We start from the raw sequence: 21,068 nt of genomic DNA, 5'->3' as shown, positions 1-21,068 counted from the left end.
GGGTCCTAAGTGGATGCTGTGACAGTACGCCATAGCTTTATCCCACAGAGTATATGCGTTTGTTTGTTTGTGCTTTTATTTTGTTTTGTTTGAGACAGGGTTTCTCTGTATAGTCCTGGCTGTCCTGGAACTCACTCTGTAGACCAGGCTGGCCTCGAACTCAGAAATCCGCCTGCCTCTGCCTCCCAAGTGCTGGGGTTAAAGGCGTGCGCCACCACCACCCGGCATTTGTGGGGTTTTTTTGAGACAGGGTTTCTCTATGTAGCCTTGGCTGTCCTGGAACTCACTTTATAGACCAGGCTGGCCTCAAACTCAGGGTTCCACCTGCCTTTGCTTTCTGAGTGCTGGGGTTAAAGATGTGCACCACCACTTCTGGCTGAGAGTACATGTTTTTAAGGAGAAAGCTGAATCTGATGTAGAGTTGTTTAGAAGAGAATTAACACAAAGGGATATTCAGCGACCAAGGGTATATTATTAGAAGCATGTTGTGCCTGATGGCATAAGGTAGAAAAAAAAATGTCTAAATGTGGTTGCTGCCCTCAACCAGTTTATTATAAAAACTTTCAGATAAAACAAATACACAGAAAACAACAACACAAGGTAGAGTGTGGAAAGTATTAAAACGTGGAGAGAAGGCCCAGCCGAGAGTTTATGGTGCTCAGGAGGCTGCAGGTGAACTCCCTTCCCTACAGGAGGGATTAGACCAAGTCAGAAGATCATCTTTGGTATCAGAAGCCTATTCTCAAGACTATTCAGGCAGGAACTGAGAAGATTAGTCAGCTCCAGCCCTGTCCAGGACTCCTCGACCAGAATAAAGAGAAACTTGGAACAAAAAGGAGAGGCCTGAAGAAAAACAGTGAAGGAGATGACTGGAAGTGAATGAATGGGTGAGTCGAGCTCAAGTGCTGGGGGATGGATGGAAGAGGTGAGTGTCTAGAAAAAAAAAAGAGAGATAAAAACAGAAACTAGGAGAGCACCCACGTTTAGGGAGTGGATGGAAAAAGAGGAGTCAGAGAGGAGTGGCCAGAAGGAGAAGTGAGAAATAGACCAAGCGAAACACCTAAGTTACAAAGTTTCCAGGAGCGCCTGGAGGCTGGAAGACTGGAGAGAAGGCAACCCAAGGCAGAGCAGAAGAGGGAAAATTGTAGCAATGAAAATTGAGATTAGCCGGGCGGTGGTGGCCCACGCCTTTAATCCCAGCACTCGGGAGGCAGAGGCAGGCGGATTTCTGAGTTCGAGGCCAGCCTGGTCTACAGAGTGAGTTCCAGGACAGCCCGGGCTATACAGAGAAACCCTGTCTCGAAAAACCAAAAAAAAAAAAAAAAAGAAAATTGAGATTAATTTTGAGATTGCCAAGGGTATTTCAGTGAGGGCCTTTCCAGAGACTCCACAAATAAGGTGATTTCCTTGGTTTAGTGTTTCTGAAGGTGCAGATCTCTGAAGGCCTGAGGGGACAGGGTGGTGGCTCTTGGCCTTCAAATTTGCGGGTTTTGATCTATAATTAGAACAACTGGATGTGGTTAGAACTCTCTGCAGCCCTAACCAGTCCCTCCAGGAACTGGAAAGCTGAAGAACTTACTCAGAAGGGATTTCACACCTGGCTGTCTGGCCCAGCCCCGTGAAGTCCCGGTTCATCATGCAGCCCTAATGACTCCCTGGGCTGTCACTCTCATCTGGTATTGCCAGAGATCTGACTAACCCTTTCTTGCAAAAGTTTGCAGCATCTGCGCAAGGCCAACTACAGCTCCCAGAGTTCCTAGGAGCCTGTCGATGCTGATTGGAGGGACGGTTGGCTCCGAAGGGAGGTGTCGGCTCCGCCTCCCCGGGAAACAGGCATCTGATTGGCTGCGCCGTGGGACTTTTGTGTCCCCGCCCTCCCCCAGGACCGCAGCGGGCTGACAGAGCCGGGCGAGCGCTGGCAGTTCCGTGGTGGGGATGGTGAGGAGCGCTAGCTTCGGGAGCAGCGCTGGCCACTGCGGACTTCCGAGGCACTCCGGGCCGTGAAAACCTCTGCGCCGCGGCCAATCTCAGGCCTCGGAGGCCGGCCGCAGTTTTCCAAGCTGGGCTGCAAGGAGTGTCTAGCGCGGTAGCGCCGGTTCTCCTCATCCGGAGAGACACCCCGGGGATCTCGAGCTTCCCCGGCGACCCCAAGTCCCGGCCTCCTGTGCGCACCCGACTCAGATACCCCCTCGGGTGTCCCGGGCGCAGACGAGCCGCGGCCGGGTCCTGACGTACACCATGATCGTAGCGGACTCGGAGTGTCATGCCGAGATCAAGGGCTACCTGCCGTTTACCAGGAGCGGTGTGGCCGGCCCCGAAACCCAAGAGGTAAGCAACAGCCGGGCAAAGCCGCTCTCCTCCAACCACGGCCGAGCTTCGGGTTGACCCGGGCTAACTCTGGTGCGCCCCCCGGGCTCAGGGTCTGAGAGCACGTAAGCTAGGGCTAGGGTTGCATCAACTGCAGCCTCCGCTCTCCCTCCCTTCCCCTCTCACAGCCCTCGCTCTACCCCCCCCCCCGGGAGGGTGGGGGCTGCGGAGCTCTCCCTGGCTCCATCGGACTCCTGACCAATGAGAGGGGACGCCTTCTCGTGGCTCTTTAGGTTTGTGCTCTGGTAGAGCGAGCGTCTTCAAGTCCAGGCAAATCCCGGCCGGAGAGACCCGACCACTCCTCCTCCCCGCCCCCTTCCGCAGATTCCCTTCCTCTCGGTGGGGGCAGGCAGGCTGGGAGCTCTTTCTAGGATCCGTTTCTGGTCCTATCGCGCAGCGAAGGGAGTAAACTACCTGGGACTGACCAGCGAAGGTCGATCCCCTTTTCCAGTCCTCACCTGCACCCCCGATCTGGAAACTGGTCTGAGTGCTTTATGGGTCTGGCTGGCCGCTTGATCCTCGGCGGCAGCAAGCAGAGAGAGCTGGGGGTAGAAAGCGGATAACCCTTGGTCCCGATAGGCTGCCTCCTATTAAATTGTTCTGGGGTCCTCAAAGTTTCTTTGGCTGTTTCCTCAGAGCGTAAAGGGACTTTGCAGGGAGGCAAGGAGTAATGCCTGTATAAAGATATAATGCCAGTATAAAGGAATAATGCCAGTATAAAACCCCCGTCTTCCTCCCAGCGGCCTCGACGGTGGTCATAGTCTATCATTTATGGAGCACCTACTAGATGTCTAACAAAGACAGCAAATACAAACTGTACTTTAACCCCATTTTATAGAATGAGAAAATTGAGGCCCGATAGGGGCTGAGAGAGAGAGAGCCTTCTTTCACCCAGCCCTCATCCTCTGGCCTGCGTGTGGCTAGGATTTTGGAGAGTGTTTGGCACTGCAGACGATGCTGTTCCTTTTTGATTTTCTAAGCTTAGAGCAGTGTAGAAGGTCTATTGCCGGGGCTGGAAATGGGTAGAGTGTTAGTCCTAAGGTGTATGATCTTGAGAAAATCTGCCCATTTCTGAGGAAATGTCATTTCTGAGGGCTTCTCCAGGTAGCCATTGGTCTGTTGCTTCTTCATAAGGTTTAGGAATCTGTATGCAGAAAAGACTCGGCGCTTCTGCCTCTTGGCTGATAACTTTTGTCTGCCTTGTGAACAATGTTGTTTTTGTTAGCGCACGGGAGCATTGAGGTAGGTAAGGGCTAGATTCCAGTCCCACCCTCTTTACTTTCTCCTCTGGTTATCTCAGCTAAGCAATCGCTTTTGACTTTTGTCTCTTAAAGGGTATTTTGATATTATCTCTAGGAGATTGTTGGTCAAATTAACTTAAAATACAAGCAAATGCTTGAAGCAGAGTGGCTGAGACATATTTACTGCAGGGAACTGTCCTTGTATGTAAAATGCGAGCATGTGGAAAACTGACTTAGCCCGAATCTCTCCCCACCCCCAGTGCCTCTCAAGGGACTTCCTGAGTCTATTCTCTACTGTGGGAGGAGGGCCAGCACAGTTCTCTCCCCACCGTGCCTGTGGGGAAGAAAATCTTAGGTGGTCTGAGTAGATCTTGGGTGGCCTCCTTAGAGGAAGCCCCACCCCCCTTGAGACTGGGTCTCACTCTGTAGTTCAGTCTGGCCTTGACCTTATAACTATCTTCCTGCCTCAGCCTCCTGAGTGTTGGGATTCCAGGTGTCCTGGACACACTGGACTTAAGAAGGTCACTTTGCAGTATTGGGGAAAGCTGATAATGTTTGCAACATTTTTTTCTACATCTTCTGCCCCTCAAGAAAAATGACCCTGAAGGTGTCTGCTTTAAGTGGGATTCTGAGAAGATAGGGTGCCCATCTTCCAGACTCTAGGGCTCAAAACTGGATGGGTAGTTCCCACAACTGTTTCAAACCTTATTTCAGAGGGTCAAGACCTTCAGATATACCTGTCTCCAGAAAGTTCCAAGGAATTGACTCTTGTCTTGGGTGGTGTGTTTTCAAAGCTATGTTGGATTCTAGAATAACTTCCCCAAACATCACTTCCTCAGAAGAGCTTCTTTCTCCACCAGATGAGCCCCTCTGAACACAGCTTCTAGTCCCTTCTTCATTTTAAGCTAGTTCTATAAGCTAGGCCTTTCTTTCTTTCTGCCTGCCTGTTTCTGGGACTAGTTAGTAACACCCTGCAGGGCTCACTGTTATTTGCACCTAAGTGGTTAACTGCCCATTTTCAGATGTTTAGGCTCTGAAACCCCATATGACCTGTGCAAGGCCAGAAGGGGACCATCCTAAGCTTTGGTCACTTGTCTTTAAAGAGGGGACAGTAAGTTCTGTTTCTCTCAGGATGGTTGAGAGGAATTAAGGTGCCTGTGAGATCAAATATGTAAAGCACTTTAGCCTGGGGCCCAGTCCAGGCTGTCTGCCACTCCGCTGCCCTGCCCCCTCAAGGTTGACTGGAAGTCTGGGGCTGCTTGTATATCCTCTCCTCAGATGTAAACCCAGACTCTTATCTGGATCCAGCTGACAGGTAGTGGGCAGGCCTTCCCAGTTGGCAGTATGACTTAGCGAGTGTCTGTAGGTGAGTCCTGGGGCTGGCCCACTCCAGAGAACAAGAGCAAAGCCTGGGCTAATCAGAGGGACCAATGCAGCTGGTGAACAGCACTCTGGGAAGTCAGTCGGCTGGGTTTAAATCTCTAGGTCTGGTGCCATTTCCAGAAACTCCTATAAAAGAATGGAAGGGGCTCAGTTTGGGTTCAAATTACACATTAGACACTTGTTAGTTGATGCTTAATTTTTATACATTTAATTGATTCCCTAGAACCTTCAAACAGATGTAGGTTAGATGTAAATAGAATGGGAGCCTCTGGGTTCAACAGAAAAGTTAGTCTAGAAAGCATTTGAGTGAGGAGCCAGACACCAGGCTTCAAGGCCATTAGTCCCTTTCCGATGCGCTAAAGACCTAGAGCGCCTTCCATAGGGCTGTCTGACTTTACTGTTGCTGCTGCCAAATTATCCTTCAGTTGGATATGGAGGACCAGCCGTTGCTGCTTCTTTCTTTACTCCACACGAGCAGGTGATTTGTCCGATCTGGGTTTCCCTGTCTTTGTCTCCTGTGCTGGAATCATGCCTTCATCAGGTGTGCCGGACCTGTTCTCTTCAACATGGTGGCCACCCCCTAGCCACACCTGATGGAATTTAGAGCTGGTAACTCCAGGCATTGATAACCCACATCTGTAACTAGCTTGAAGGAGGCTAAATTAGGAGACGTGTCATAAGTTCAAGGTTGCGGGATGAGTTCCATGGCTGCCCTTGCTACAAATTGAGACCTTGTCTCCAAAAGAACATTTAGAACTAGCCTGGTGTCAAGGCAGAGGGAGATTGAAAGTTTCAATCCAGACTGGGCTACATAGTGACACTTCATCTTAGAAAACTAACTAGTTAAGCAAAATTCAAGTTAAGTTAAGCAAAAAGTCAAGGTTCCTTGCTGTAGACACATTTCAAACTGCTTAGACATGAAGAATGGCTCTAGACCGCCATGGTTATTAGACAGTGCAGATACAAAACATTCCATCATATATTTGAAGTTCTACTTATACTCTTTTATTTTGAAAAGAGTTTGCTTTTAATTATGTGTGTGTGGATATGTGCACATGTGTGTGGGTGCTCACAGAGGCCAGGAGAAGTTGGATCCATCCTCTGGAGCTGGAGTGAGCCACATGTGTGCTGGGAACTAAACTTGGGTCCTATGTAAGAGTAGCAAATGGTCTTCGCCACTAAACCATCACTCCAACCCCTAAATTTCTATTGGTCTAGTGTATTAGACATAGGAGTAAGGACTGGAAACTAGGCCCAGTGTGTGCCCTCAAAGCTAGAGAGTCCCCAAGGAAGGTATTGTGAAGGGCTTTCTGAATTTCTAAGTCTGTGAGCAGAGATGAGTCCTCTTGTTCTTGGCAAACCCTGGGTGTAGGGTCATAAGCCTTGGTTGTTGAGAATGGGGAATGGCCTCCATGTTTGTAGGAACCTGGTCTGTATTCACCTGCCTTACTTCCTTTCTAGCTGAGTGACCAGAAGTGAGTGACACAGACCCCTCAGAACCTTATTTCTTGGCAGTAAAGCTTTAGTCGTAGCTTCTACCATCCGGTATACATCGTAGTCCATGTGAAATCAGTGCATACGCCAGTAGAACAAGCGACTACCTACTCATACTATAATTTAACATTATCATTGACTGTCTACCCCAGGGAATGGGAGGAGGGCTGGTTTATTGATGTCACCTCTTGCCAATGAGACCCGGCTCCTCCAGCTTCCCATGGACTTGCCCAGATGTCAAGGTTAGGGGAACATTTGAGATATTGGAGCCTAGACTTGTATCCAGGACTCTCCAGTGTCCCCTGTGGCTGAACACTGGTCCCCTCTATCTTCACAGGCTCCTCGGCTGCCTTCTCAACCAACTCAAAGGTCACCTACCTCCCCAGCAGTTTTTCCTGTCCTCTTAAACTAAAATACCACACACTCTCTCAGCCCGCCATTACTCAGTTCTCTCTCATCGCTCTCCTCTGATTGAAAGCCTGTTCATCATTTTCCGCTTTCTCCCTGGTACCTAAAATTATATGAAGGCTGGCTGGGACTTTGTCTTTGGGCTGTTCACACTGCCTGTAATAATACAGTCGTCAAAGAAAAATCAAATGAACAGATTAATTCTGATTTTACTTGGGAAGCACTCAGCTCTGGGCTCTGTACCTGAGAGAGAGATCAGTAAATACACCAACAGCGCCTACCCCACCCCCCACTTCCTCTCTGTGTGGATTGCTGGAGGTGGGACTTTGGTTTCAGTAATTAAAAAAAAGAAAGAAAGAAAAGCTTCACAAAAGGATGCTAATGGACCGCTGGGGCAGAGAAGCTCTTGTTTAAAATGACAATGAAGTTAATGACTAGGGACTTTTATGAAGTGTTTTCCCTAGTGTAGGTGCTGAGGTAAACTGTGGCATAGTCCTGTTAAAATCCTCGTGCCTACTCGGTGAAAATCCCATTGTTCCAGGAGGAAACTGAGGCGCACAGAGCTGGGTGGAGCTATCAAAAACATTTTGTGCGTGCGTGTGTCTGTGTGTGTGTGTGTGTGTGTGTGTCTCTCGCTAAGCCTTGTAAGGCTATGTGTGACTACTTGAGCTAAGATTTCAGTATCCTCTATGGCAACACTCTACAAAAGAGCTACAGCCCCAGCCCTCCAAGATTCTATCTTTAATTGTACTATACATTATTATTTTATTTATTTTCCAGGGAAATACCTATGGGTCTAGAACCTAAGGGTAATGTTTCCTTTCTTTGCTGGCTCTTGGCTCAGAGGATCCCAGGGCTGTTCCCTATCCCCTCCCCCACACATCTAGGAGCCCTTAGCTCTCTGCTTATGCTGCTGTGGTCTTTTTTTAATTTTAATTTTTTTTTGTCTTAGAATTTTAATATTTGCACATTCAACCCCTCCCTCCCGATGGTTTTGTTTATTTGTTTTGAGACAACATCTCACTGTGTAGCCTAGGCTGGCCTCAAACTCCTGATGTCCAATCCTCTTGCCTCAGCCTCCCCAGAGCTGGTTTTACAGGTATCTGGCCTGGTTCCACTGTGCTTCTATCTGCTCTGGAGTCCTCTGGAGAGAGGGAGGCCCAGTCTGTGGAGTCAGCAGTTCTTATCTCCCAGACAGAGCTGTTGGGCATTTTCTCAAGTGAGGGAGGAGGGGAAGCTGTAAAGGGAGTGAGTGCTTGGTGGCTGGTGGAGCACGCCTTTAATCCTAGTACTAGGGAGACACAGACAGGGAGGATCTCTGAGTTCAAGGCCAGCCTGCTCTATAGAGTGAGTTCCAGGACAGCCAGGGCTACATAGAGAAAACCTGTGTCAAAGAAAGGAGGGGGGCGGAGTGGAAAAGAAAAAAAAAAGTAGTGGTTGAAAGGGGCCAGCCTAGTCCCTTCTGCCCTCCGGAATCAGACCCAGAAAGCCTAAGTAACTTTACTGGCCACACAGCAATTTAGCATCAAAGCCCGTATGTATGCCTAGGCTTCTAGGCTCCTTATTTTTTCTCTTGTAGGCTCCCAGAGGTCACCTCTCTTTCGGGGGACTTTTTTGTTGTTGTTTTTATTTTTATTTTATTTTTTATTTTTTGGGTTTTTTTGAGACAGGGTTTCTCTGTGTAGCCCTGGCTGTCCTGGAACTCACTCTGTAGACCAGGCTGGCCTCAAACTCAGAAATCCGCCTGTCTCTGCCTCCCAAGTGCTGGGATTAAAGGCGTGCGCCACCACTGCTCGGCTGTTGTTTTTATTTTATTATTATTGTTTTTTTTTTTTTTAAAGATTTATTTATTTATTTTATGTGAAGAGAGCATTGGATCCAATTACAGATGGTTGTGAGCCACCATGTGGTTGCTGGGAATTGAACTCATGACCTACTGGAAGAGCAGCTAGTGCTCTTAACCCCTGAGCCATCTCTCCAGCCCCTATTATTGTTTTTTGAAACAAGGTTTCTCTGTGTAGCCCTGGCTGTCTTGGAACTCACTGTGTAGACCAGACTGGCCTTGAACTGAGAGATCTGTCTCTCTGCCTCTTAAGTGCTGGAATTCAATGTGTGTACCACCACTGCCACAGGGGCCTTTAGGAGACAGTGATGACACAGTCTTGGCCACTTTAGCAACAAAAAAAAGTGTGGCCAGGTGGTGGTGGTGCACTCGGGAGGCAGAGGCAGGCTGATCTATGAAGCCAGCCTGGTCTACAGAGGGTCAGGCAAGATTGCACAGAGAAACTCTGTCTTGAATGGGGGGTGTGGGGAACTCAAGTATAGTTTTGAGTCCTTGAACATCTGAGGTCCTAAGTCTGGATCTTACCAGGAGGAAGGACTAGGGGATGGTCTTTTGTAGTGAAGGCAGAACTGTTATTTGGATCAGTTATGTTCAGGCTGGCAGTATAGAGAGCCCCACGCCAACATTCAGAAACTAGGTGAATAAATAGAATGTTCTCCCAGACCTCGTCAAGGAGCAGGAGAAGTAGCTTCATTGAATACATAGCTTCAGCTCGAAGATGCTGAAATCAGAATAGCTGCCACCACCAGCCTACATGTCCTCCCTGGAGTCTCCCCCCCCCCAACCCCAGCCACTCTACTTTCTGTTTTTATTCACAGAATGGCCCAGCCCTGCTCTCCACAAAATGTGGTGTGGGAGCAAAGCAACTTAAAAGAGGCTCTTAGCGGACAGTGTTTGTGGAAGCAAAAACACCAGGAATTATGGGGTCTCGAACAAAGGTCTGACAGTAGATAGACCTTGAAGAACTACCAAGTCCCAGAGGGGGTGGGGCTTGACCACTCATTTATCTGGAAGGCTTCGGTAAGGGAAGTCAGGTTTTAAGGATCAGATTCATACTTGAGAAAATTTGGTTACAGGGTGGATACTGGGTAGCAGTTGGTTAGGGGAGGGCAGGGTAGTGCAGACAGGAACAGTTGGTGAGGCTGAGAGCGGAGATAGCCTAGAAGCTGTGGAGAGGAGGATAAACAAATGACTGTTTGCAGGGCCTCGAGGTGCGGCTCGGTGTAGAATGTGCCCAGCTCACCAGCAAGCTGCCTAGGTTCATCCTCAGCATTGAAGAAAAGACAAAAAAGAAAGGAAAACGCTCATTTGAGAGGATTGAAACTTTGTAGGCATAGAGGGTGGGAACTGGCTTTGGAATATAAAGGGTTCTTATTTGAAAAGAGTCTTCCCCACAGCCCCAGATAGTGTCCCATTGCATAGCCCTGACTGTCCTGGAACTCACTCTGTAGTCCAGGCTGGCCTTGAACTCAGAGAGATCCACCTGCCTCTGCCTCCTGAGTGCTTGGACTAAAGGTATGCACCACCAACCACTTCTGGCCTGATCCCTTGTTTTTAAAAATGCATGTGTTCATAAATCAAAGGTTGTGTGTTGGAGGTCAAAGGACAACTTGGAGAGGCCAGGACTCCTTCTACCAGGGATTAAATTTAGATCTCCACACTTACCCGCTGAACCATGTCTTTGCCTTTGTAAAGAATTCTTTCTACTATACAAGTCCTCTAGGACCACAAAGACACTGGCCTTCTGGGGACAGGCAACAGAAAGCTGTTATTTCCTTCCTCAGGCCCCTCCCATCCAACCAGGCTGGGTTTCTGGAACCTGGCTGAGTTCCTTGGCAAGTCAGCCTTGATGAGCTTTCTTTTCTCTTGCCCATTTGCTATGCAGGGGTCTAAGTGTTCCCCCTGGCTTCCCTATTCAGGAGATACCAAGAAGATAGTTTAGAAACTCAGTACCATTTAGGGTTGGAGAAGGGGGCTGGAGAGCTCACAGTAAGTCCTCTCTGTCCTCCCTTGTCCTCCCTTCTGCCAAATAACCACCATGTGTTTCCCCCACAGGAGCATCGGGAGCGCCAGGCTCGGCGAGGTCCTCGAGGGCCCAGCGCCTTCATCCCAGCGGAGGAGGTGAGTTTGGAAGTGGGAGCGCTTAGGACTCTGGTCCCTAGGAGGAAAAGGACATGGAAACGGGAAACTCAGGATCTTTCTTTCCCCGCTCCTGATTCATTTAATTTTTTTAAAAAGCTCTTGAAGCTGGACTGTTCTTAACTTTGTTTTCTGCCAAGAAATGAGTTCAGACAGATGAAATCATAGGGTGGCATGCCCAAACTCCAGGCTCCCAAACCAGAGCTTATCGCCTTTGCAATGTAAGAGGAACAAACCCACTGGGGTTTCAGCCTGTATCCCAGCATTTTTAACCTCATAGTGTTCTTCTATTTTATTTTTCTGCTTATAAATAATTTGTCTTTTATTGAAGAAAAAAAAAGAAAGAAAGGAAAGAAACAAGAGGCCCCGGAGTTCATCTAGATTAGAATCCTGTTTCTGTCACTTGTCACTCGGAGTTCATCTAGATTAGAATCCTGTTTCTGTCACTTGTCACTCGGAGTTCATCTAGATTAGAATCCTGTTTCTGTCACTTGTCACTCGGAGTTCATCTAGATTAGAATCCTGTTTCTGTCACTTGTCACTCGGAGTTCATCTAGATTAGAATCCTGTTCTGTCACTTGTCACTCGGAGTTCATCTAGATTAGAATCCTGTTTCTGTCACTTGTCACTCGGAGTTCATCTAGATTAGAATCCTGTTCTGTCACTTGTCACTCGGAGTTCATCTAGATTAGAATCCTGTTTCTGTCACTTGTCACTCGGAGTTCATCTAGATTAGAATCCTGTTCTGTCACTTGTCAGGTCTGTGGTTTCAAGCAGACCTGGTTTCTCCATCTATTAATGGAGGAAAATAATAGTATTCACCTCACAGGACAAGTTCAGACACTCAAGGAGATTCATAATTGGGTAGCTATCTGTTAGATGAATGAATCGGGGCTGGGGACGTAGCTCAGTGACAGAACTGGCTTCCCATGCACAAGGTCCTGGGTCTGGTACCCAGATCCACAACAAATAAACAAACAAGTAAAATAAAAAGTAAATACGAGAAGGAGAAGAAAAGGGGGAAGAGGGCTATGATATAGCCCACCGCAGATGTCAGAGCGCTTGCCTGCCATCTACAATGCCCTGGGCTAGTCATTTAACTCCACATAAGCTGGTCATGGTCGTATCATCCAGCCTGAATAAACTATGTGGTACCCTGTATCAAAAAAAAGAAAAAAGAAAAAGAAGAAGTCTGATAATGTTAAAAAGCTCTACATGGGGCTGGAGAGATGGCTTAGAGGTTAAGAGCACTGACTGCTCTTCCAGAAGTCCTGAGTTCAATTCCCAGCAACCACATGGTGGCTCACAACCATCTGTAATGGGATCAGATGCCCTCTTCTGGTGTGTCTGAAGACAGCTACAGTGTACTCATATACAAAAAAATAAATAAATAATTCTTTATTTTATTTTATTTATTTATTTATTTATTTATTTATTTATTTATTTATTTATTGTTTTTGGTTTTTTCGAGACAGGGTTTCTCTGTGTAGCTCTGGCTGTCCTGAAACTCACTCTGTAGACCAGGATGGCCTCGAGCTCAGAAATCCGCCTGCCTCTGCCTCCCAAGTGCTGGGATTAAAGGCATGCGCCACCACCGCCTGGCCTAAGTCTTCATAAATAAAAGGGAGGCCGGGCGGTGGTGGCACACGCCTTTAATCCCAGCACTTGGGAGGCCGAGACAGACAGGCAGATTTCTGAGTTCAAGGCCAGCCTGGTCTACGGAGTGAGTTCCAGGACAGCCGGGGCTACATAGAGAAACCCTGTCTCAAAAAACAAAAAAACAAAAAAAAAAGAAAAAAAAAACATAAATAAAAGGGAGAAGGAAGCCAGCGGTGGTGGCGCATGCCTTTAGTCCCAGCACTGGAGAGGCAGAGGCAGATGGATCTCTGTGAGTTCGAGGCCAGCCTGGTCTACAGAATGAGAGTTCCAGGACAGCCAGAGCTCCATAGAGAAGCCCTGTCTCAAAGAAAGGAAGGGGGCGGGGAAGGGGGAAAAGCTCAGTGGTAGGATATTTTTTCTAGTTGTGAGGCCCTAGATTTGATCTCGGCATTGAAAGAAATGTTTTCATTACAAAATAAAAATAGGGGAAATTGACCTGTAATTTCCTAACTGTTTTGAGAGTTGAGTTAATGTGAAGTGTACTATGAAGTACTTGGATAGCGCCAGCCCCGCAGTAGACACATAAGCTGCCTAATAGTGTTTGCATAATCAGTGTCTTTCAGACATGGTTGGTGGTACTCCGTCTCCTATTATGTCTGTATAACCGTATATATAAAACAATATCTGTATAACATAACCGTATATATAAAACAAAGACGAGGTTGGTCGGTATGGCGGGTGCAGGAGGGAACCCATGTGCTCCTCTTTGCCTGGCAGATCCTTCGGGAAGGAGCTGAGAGCCTGGAGCAGCACCTGGGGCTCGAGGCTCTGATGTCCTCAGGGCGGGTGGACAACCTGGCGGTGGTGATGGGTCTACATCCCGACTACCTTAGCAGCTTCTGGCGCCTGCACTACCTGCTGCTGCATACAGATGGGCCCCTGGCCAGCTCCTGGCGCCACTACATTGCCATCATGGTAAGTCCGTCTGGGCTTGGTGCTCCCAGGGGTAGCCAAATGGTGATTCTAGCTTCAGATTCGTTTGGGGACTCCCCCAAGTTGATTTTTTTTTTTTTTTAGGTGAAGAGGAAGTGTCTAGCTTTCTTACCTCATGGAATTTTAATTTTAGGTTTTGAAGAGAGGTGTCTTTAAGTGTATACTTTGCAAATGGGGAAACTGAGGTGCAAAAGGGTTAGCTGACCAGCAAGCTGGTAGCAGAGGTGAAGTTAGAACATAGATTTTCCTGCCTCTTAGATCCCAAGGAGGGTCTTCCCAGAATGGGGCACAGAAGGAAGGGAACTCAGGCTCATTGACCCCACCCCCACAGGCTGCTGCCCGCCACCAGTGTTCTTACCTGGTGGGTTGCCACATGACTGAGTTCCTGCAGACTGGCGGTGACCCCGAGTGGCTGCTGGGCCTCCACCGCGCCCCTGAGAAGCTCCGAAAGCTGAGCGAGATCAACAAGTTACTGGCGCATCGGCCATGGCTCATCACCAAGGAGCATATCCAGGTACGATAGGCAGAGAGAGTCGGGGTCCCTGACGAAGCCAATGGGCTGGGCTGGGGCAGCCCAGGGGCAACCACTGCGTGGGTTTGTTTATCTCTACTTCCCTTCCAGGCCTTGCTGAAGACAGGCGAGCACAGCTGGTCCCTGGCTGAACTCATCCAAGCGCTGGTCCTGCTTACCCATTGCCACTCTCTGGCCTCCTTTGTGTTTGGCTGTGGAATACTTCCTGAGGGAGATGCAGAGGGCAGCCCTGCCTCACAGGCACCTTCGCCTCCCAGTGAGCAAGGCAGCCCCCCAAACGGGGACCCATTGAACAACTCAGGGGTAAGCCATGGTCCTGGGTCTTGGTGTGGGAGAAAACTGGTGTGGCCTCTGCTCTGGGAGTAGAAACCACTGTCTGCTTCCCTGTCTCGCCACAGGGAGAGAGTCCAGCAAACTTCCTTGGCTTTCAAACTCAGTTTCTTTTTTTTGTTAGTCTGTTGAGATAAGCCTAGGATGGCCTGGAGTTTACTGTGGACTTACGGTTCTGAGATGACAAGTGTGTACCATCACGGCATCTTACTTTCATTGTTGTTTGTGGATGTTTTGGGGTTCGATTTGTTATTTTGAGACAGGCTATTACTCTGTGGCCCAGGCTAGCCTCAAATTCATGGTGACTGCCCTCACTCTCCCACCCCTGTGAGCCACCATATCTGACATTTTTTGTCTAGTTGACTACACAAAATTTGGGCTTTGGTATAGCTCAGTGGTAGGTAGATTGTTCACTCAGCCTGTTGGTGTCCTTAAGGTCAATCAGCAACAGCACTAAAAAATCAAACAACAGTAACCACCATAATCCCAGAAACTCAGGAGGCAGAGGCAGCAGGGCTCTGTGAGTTCAAGGCCACTGGTCTACATTGTAAGTGTTGATTCACTGGCTACGTGAGCTGCCCAGTGTGGTGGCTGGCTCAGAAACTACCCTAGTGCTTTCTGGTCACTCAGGAAAAATCTGGAATGTGGAAGAGCTGAGTGGAGTCTTCCAGTGGGCCATGAGGGGAGTAGATTGGTAATTACTGGGTCCTTTCTACAGGGCTTTGAAGCCGCCCATGACGTAGAAGCTCTGATGGAACGAATGAGGCAGCTTCAGGAGAGCCTGCTGAGGGATGAGGGGGCGTCCCAGGAGGAAATGGAGAACCGTTTTGAGCTGGAGAAGTCAGAAAGCCTGCTGGTGACCCCCTCAGGTACAGGATCACAGGCGTCAGTGCTAGGGGCTGCCTCTTTCTCTACACCTCTGAGGGGAGCAGATACCTTCACACACCTTGACTTCTCCTTCCAAGAGACTCTGAGGATGGGCCTTGTGTTCAGACTTGCCTTCGAATCCTGGTCTGTTAGCCCTTCAGGGCCCATGTGAGGTAGACGGAGCCAAGCTGAAGGCCTTTCCCAGGCTGAGCCATTCCATAAAACTGACGTTATTACTGTTGGAGAGGCGGGTGGGGGCGGGGGGGGGGGCTTGGGGGGGAGTTACTCCTCCCCAGGAGGGGCTCTAGTTAACACCTCCCTCTTAGTGTAGGGAGTGGCTCTCTGTGGTCCCTACTGTACTCCTCCCCCCAGCCCTGCCACCTCTCTGATGATAGGGAGCCTACTGTTCTCCACTCAGCCTCACTGTCCCCTGTTTTCTGATGTGACCCTTAGCGGATATCCTGGAGCCTTCTCCACACCCAGACATCCTATGCTTTGTGGAGGACCCCACGTTTGGATATGAAGACTTCACTCGCCGAGGGACTCAGGCCCCACCAACCTTCCGTGCCCAGGTGTGGATCATTGTTTCAGATTTACACAGAAGCAGGGGCAAGAGCTTCAAGTGGTTCTAAGTTGGATACCTCCTCCCCTCAACCCCTGAGGGCAGTGAAGACCTGAAAGTTCCCTATTGCGGGCTGGGAGGTCATCACCCAGGGACATCCTGGTTGGTGTCTTGGGCTCAGTACAAGCAGCATATGGGATTTGTGGGTCAGGCAGGGTATGTTATGCAAAGCTAAGGTGTGAATCCTAGAGGGTAGATCCAGAAAGTCTTGCTCACTGACCTCTTCCCCCATGCTTCAGGATTATACCTGGGAAGACCACGGCTACTCGCTGATCCAGCGGCTCTACCCTGAGGGAGGGCAGCTGCTAGATGAGAAGTTCCAGGTAGCCTACAGCCTCACCTATAACACCATCGCCATGCACAGCGGGGTGGACACCTCCATGCTCCGCAGGGCCATCTGGAACTACATCCACTGCGTCTTTGGCATCAGGTGAGCATGTGTCCCCCAAGCTTAGGTCACGTGTATGCCACAAATCTTCCCCAAGTTATTGTCTTTTAGTTCTTACACTCTTCTTACATCTTCAAGCCACGTTTGCAGGTTTAAAGCTAGTAAGAGTGCTCACTGTTCAAACTCTATAGTCAAGACTCTTTACACTCTCCCAGAGATAACCAGGCTTTGCTTTGTTTCCTTATGTAATACTAAGGATTGTTCCCAGGGCCTTGTGCATTCCAGACAAGCACTCTTTGTTGTGTTTTATTTTGTGTTGTTTTATGTCATTTTACTTATTTTTTGATGTTTTGGGATAGAGATAGGTCTCACTCTGTAACCTCAACTAGCCTAGAACATGTATGGTTCAGGCTAACCTTGAACTTGTGACAATCCTCCTGCCTCAGCTTGTTAGCGTCTGAACTTACAGACCTACTCTACCAAACAAAGTACTCTCCTTTATGATTTCATGTGTTTTGTGTATGTATTCACACACCTCTATGAAAAAACATACATAAACATGTGCATACGTATGTGCACATTACACAGAGCCACATAAATTTCCAGTAGTATATCTTTTCTCACGGGAAATAAGGACAACACAGATATGCACAGTAGAGTACTTTAAATAATGATATTCCCATTCATAACCTATTACGCAGCTCATGAAAATTTTACACGAGAGCCAGGCATGTGAACACTGGTCATGTATACAGAATAAATAGTATTGTGAGTTAAGTTTTACCTTGTTAAATCTTTTTCTGATTTCAAAAAAAAATTACGTGTACTTTATTTCTTTGTGTGTATGTTTGTGCACACATACACATGTGTAGCCCAGCCTACCTGTGGAGGTCAGAAGAAAACTTGCTGGAGTTGGTTTTCTTCTTCCACCATTGGAGCCCAGGGATCGAACTTGGGTCATCAGTCTTGACGGCAAGCTCCTTTAACCATTGAGTCGTCTTGCCTGTCCACTGACTGGTGTTTGAGAAGAACTTTTTTAGGAATGATGTGCTATTTACTATTTTAGTATTTAGATTTATTCCAGGGTTGGTTTGGTTTTCCTTTTGTTCCTTTTTTCCCCCTTCTCAAGTTCTCCTCTCTCCCCACCCCCGAGGAGTCTCAGGGGCTCTGTTGGCTCAGTCTTGGGATCCCCTCTGCCTCCTTGGCCACCCAGGTGTTGAAATTACAGGCCACCAGGACTGTAAGCAGTTTTTACTCTTAGAAACAGTGTGTGCACTGACCGCTCTCCCACACACGTTCTTATAGGTAAATGCCCCAAATAACGTGATTTATCTAAGTGATACAGAGAGAACTTTATTTGTTTGTTTGTTTCTTTTCAAGATGTGGTCTCCTGATAGCCCAGTTGGACTCACAGCAGACTGTTTTAGTCTCTCTAATGCTGGGATTGCAGGTGGAAGCTAATCCCCTGCCTCCTGACTTTTTCTTTCTGTTGTATTTTTCCCCTTTACTTTTTTTTTTTTTTTTTTGGTTTTTCGAGACAGGGTTTCTCTGTATAGCCCGGGCTGTCCTGGAACTCACTCTGTAGACCAGGCTGGCCTCAAACTCAGAAATCCACCTGCCTCTGCCTCCCAAGTGCTGGGATTAAAGGCGTGCGCCACCACCGCCCGGCCCCTTTTCTTTATTTTCTTTCTTTTAATTGATTTATTTTTGTGTATACCTGTAATACCGGCACTGGAAAGGCCAAGACAGGAAGATGAGGAGTTAGTTCATGGCCATCTGTGGCTATTTAACAGCAGCTGGGACAGGACTCTCCAAACAAAAACACTAACAACCCACTCACACTCTGCACTCTTCGAACTCTTCGGGAGATCACCTAATTTTATTACTATCAGGTGTTTCCTTCCTGCCTCTTTCCCACACATTCATATAAACTAGAGTAGGGAGGGGGAAAGAGTGGCTTCCAGACTCACTACCAACTGGCTGCCTTTGGGTTTTGAATGAGTTCATCCCCTTCTCTAGGCCTCACTTGCTCTGTCTGTGGCATTAGTAATGTCTGCTTTTGCCCTCAACCATCCTTCATGATTGCTTCTCACTGACCTTCCTGCCCTTTACTGTAGGGCAGTAACAATGGGAGAGCTGCATTTGAAAGTCGCTCCCTGCTGAGGGCAAGTGCCTTCTTGGAGTCTCAGGAAAATGAAATTGATGAACACTGAGTATCATATAAGACTGGCGTGTATACTTTTTTTGTGACTGGCAGACAGATCTCAGTAGTGCACACTGTCATCAGCGTTACTTGGAGTGCTCCTCTGTGAATCTGGTTACCTGTGACACATGATGTCAGCTGTTTTTCTAAGAGGAACCAAGCCTCTCATGGCTTCCTACCTTCTCACTTTTCTGGCCACTCTGTTCCTCCTTCTGTTGGGTGGGGATAGGGGAGTGGAGCTGCTTCTGGGAGCAGACCATGAGTAATGCTGTCGGCCTGTCTGTCCATCAGATATGATGACTATGATTACGGGGAGGTAAACCAGCTCCTAGAAAGGAACCTCAAAATCTATATCAAGACCGTGGCCTGCTACCCAGAGAAGACAACCCGCAGAATGTACAACCTCTTTTGGAGGCACTTCCGCCACTCAGAGAAGGTAATGGCAACATGGACGTGGGAGTGGCTGTGGAATCAGAGGGTAGGACCCAGTGAGGGTCACACTGTGGGTCTGCCCTGTCTGGTGCCGTACCTGGGCCTGTTATCCTTGGTTAAATTCTATTCTACTGTGTAATTTCAGACTTCATTTAAATTGAGTACTTAGGTTTTCACATGTTTAGGTGGGCATAGGTGCAGCTTTTTTGTTTGTTTTTTGAGGCAGTTTTTCTGTGTAGCCCTGGCTGGCCTGGAACTCACTCTGTAGACCAGGCTGGCCTTGAACTCACAGAGATCTGCCTGCCTCTGCCTCTGCCTCCCAAGTGCTGGTATCAAGGCATGAGCCACCACTGCCATTTTCATCCTCACATAGGAGCAGTGTGACTTTGGGTAGGTTACCTCTGAGCATCTCCCCTTTGTAATGACAAGGGGGACTGGCTGCATTTCAAAGTTGGGAAGACACAGTGAGGCTATGTATGGAAACATTTGATCCTGCCCTAGAGCCAGTTACCTCGCAGCTCTTCTCTCAGATGTGTGAGATAAAACATTAGTCACTGACCAGATTGCCGCAGAGTCTAAGCAAGGGTCAGGACATCTCAGTGCGAGGCGTGGGTGAAATGAGTGGCAGGGAACCGGTTGACTGGGAGATCAGTTGTCAGCCAGCCTCGTTCTCTCTGTTCCCCAGGTTCACGTGAACTTGCTGCTCCTTGAGGCCCGCATGCAAGCGGCCCTGCTCTATGCTCTGCGCGCCATCACCCGCTACATGACCTGACTACCCCGCACGCAGGACTAGCACCCGGAGCAGCTGACCTGACTACCCCATCGCAGGACCAGCACCCGGAACAGCTGACCCTGGGCCACTGTCCTCTGTGCAAGGACTTCTGTGTCTGGAGACAGATCCAGGACCCTTTCTGTCTCATGTCTATCCGACAAAATGTGGGGGATGGGCATGTGCGTGGCCATGCGCGGGCCCCCAAGGCAAGCCACACCTTCCTTTTCCTCACTGGACTGAACAGGATCGTTGCACTGACTTTGGGGTCTCAGCTCTGTCCCTGTTGCTGGAGGAAGACTAGGAAAGCTCAAGGGCCAGATCCCCTTTTCTTTCCCTGCTCCTAAAAGCAGATGAAGGGTACGGAGCTAAGGTCGGGCTCATGTGGCAGCTGGGCCCCAGGCACCACACGTGCTGCCTTCCTGGACTGGGAAGCCCCTGGCTGCCGGCGTGGGAGAGGAGCAAGGACCTCCAGGGACTAGCACTCCAGGAAGCTTGCCTTCCCTCGTTCCTCATTGGCCAGTGTCATCACCCGCCACCTGCCTCCCACTCATAAATGTGAAAGTTGGACTCACAGCTGGTCTGTGGGCCCGTTCCCCCAAGCCTGTTCTGTTGGACAGCCTATTCTTTGGTTACCTGACTATTGGTTCAGTCCTTTTGTCTCCTTTGCCTTCCCCTGGTACCCTTTTCTCCCGTGCCTGGTGGTGTGGAGCTGGGAGAGTGGCCAAACATATCCAAAGAACACACAATCTCTGGAGAGTTGGAGCCCATGGTGGGTTCTGTGCTGTCTGAAGAGTAAGGAATGGTTGCTGCTGAACTCTGTATTTGGGTCATGAGGCTGAGGTCTGGTCTCTTGAGGACCTTGCCATGGAGCCAAAGTCAAAGCCTAGGAGGGGGTTGATACTGTTCTTCTAGATTGTACTGCCATGCAGAGGCTGGCATTCCGTTCTCTTATCCCTTGGGTTCTGCCAAGAGTGGTTGCCAAAAAAAAAAATGAGCCTTTCTTATGTGGCACCAGGGGCCCACCCAGTAAGATGCATATACCAAGGTTCTCTTTCTCTCAGCCACACCAGCTCCACTTCTTGGACCTCACAGTTGGAGACTGAGGGATTGGCTTAAGTGTCTCAAGGTTTGACGCTTTCCTCGGGGCTCTCTGGCCAAAACATCAACAGCAGACTGATATTCTTGCAAGAACTTGAAGGCCTCTGGGGACCCTTATTCTACAGTCAGCCTTTCCTGGCTGCCTTCCAAGGGACACCACCCCCCATCCCAGTGTCCCATCTGTCCCCTCTCCTGGATTTAAATGGCTTACTTGGCAGATTCAGCCACGACCAATAAGCACTTTGCATAGCAAACAACTGTGAATTCTGACTTCTCTTACCCTTCCACCACCAGCAGCAGTGGTGCCTCCTCTCAGACCAGTCCCAAGGTGCCTGAGAAAACCAAGGACACCCTGCT

At 48.8% G+C, this 21,068-nt stretch overlaps 1 protein-coding gene across 1 annotated transcript; it reads left to right on the top strand.

Moving 5' to 3' along the window:
- Positions 1 to 1,940: 1,940 nt before the first annotated feature.
- Sesn2 (sestrin 2) lies at positions 1,941 to 20,212 on the top strand. Its single transcript, XM_028759748.1, has 10 exons — positions 1,941 to 2,328; positions 10,792 to 10,857; positions 13,252 to 13,449; positions 13,799 to 13,981; positions 14,090 to 14,302; positions 15,048 to 15,198; positions 15,650 to 15,768; positions 16,058 to 16,248; positions 18,701 to 18,845; positions 19,527 to 20,212. The coding sequence occupies exons 1-10, from the start codon at positions 2,239 to 2,241 to the stop codon at positions 19,611 to 19,613; spliced, it is 1,443 nt and encodes a 480-aa protein (XP_028615581.1). The 5' UTR covers positions 1,941 to 2,238; the 3' UTR covers positions 19,614 to 20,212.
- The last annotated feature ends 856 nt before the right edge of the window (positions 20,213 to 21,068 follow it).

The sequence above is a fragment of the Grammomys surdaster genome, unplaced genomic scaffold (genome assembly GCF_004785775.1).
Source record: "Grammomys surdaster isolate TR1022 unplaced genomic scaffold, NIH_TR_1.0 126313, whole genome shotgun sequence".
Lineage (NCBI taxonomy): Eukaryota > Metazoa > Chordata > Mammalia > Rodentia > Muridae > Grammomys > Grammomys surdaster.
Note: the sequence above shows the minus strand (reverse complement) of the source record. Positions and strands in the feature narration are given on the sequence as shown.

Bases quoted from the DNA above. Each gene is read 5' to 3' on its own strand.
- Sesn2 (XM_028759748.1), top strand. From the start codon at position 2,239: ATGATCGTAGCGGACTCGGAGTGTCATGCCGAGATCAAGGGCTACCTG. The intron at 13,450-13,798 runs GTAAGTCCGTCT...CCACCCCCACAG, and splicing joins GCCACTACATTGCCATCATG to GCTGCTGCCCGCCACCAGTG. The intron at 15,199-15,649 runs GTACAGGATCAC...TGTGACCCTTAG, and splicing joins CCTGCTGGTGACCCCCTCAG to CGGATATCCTGGAGCCTTCT.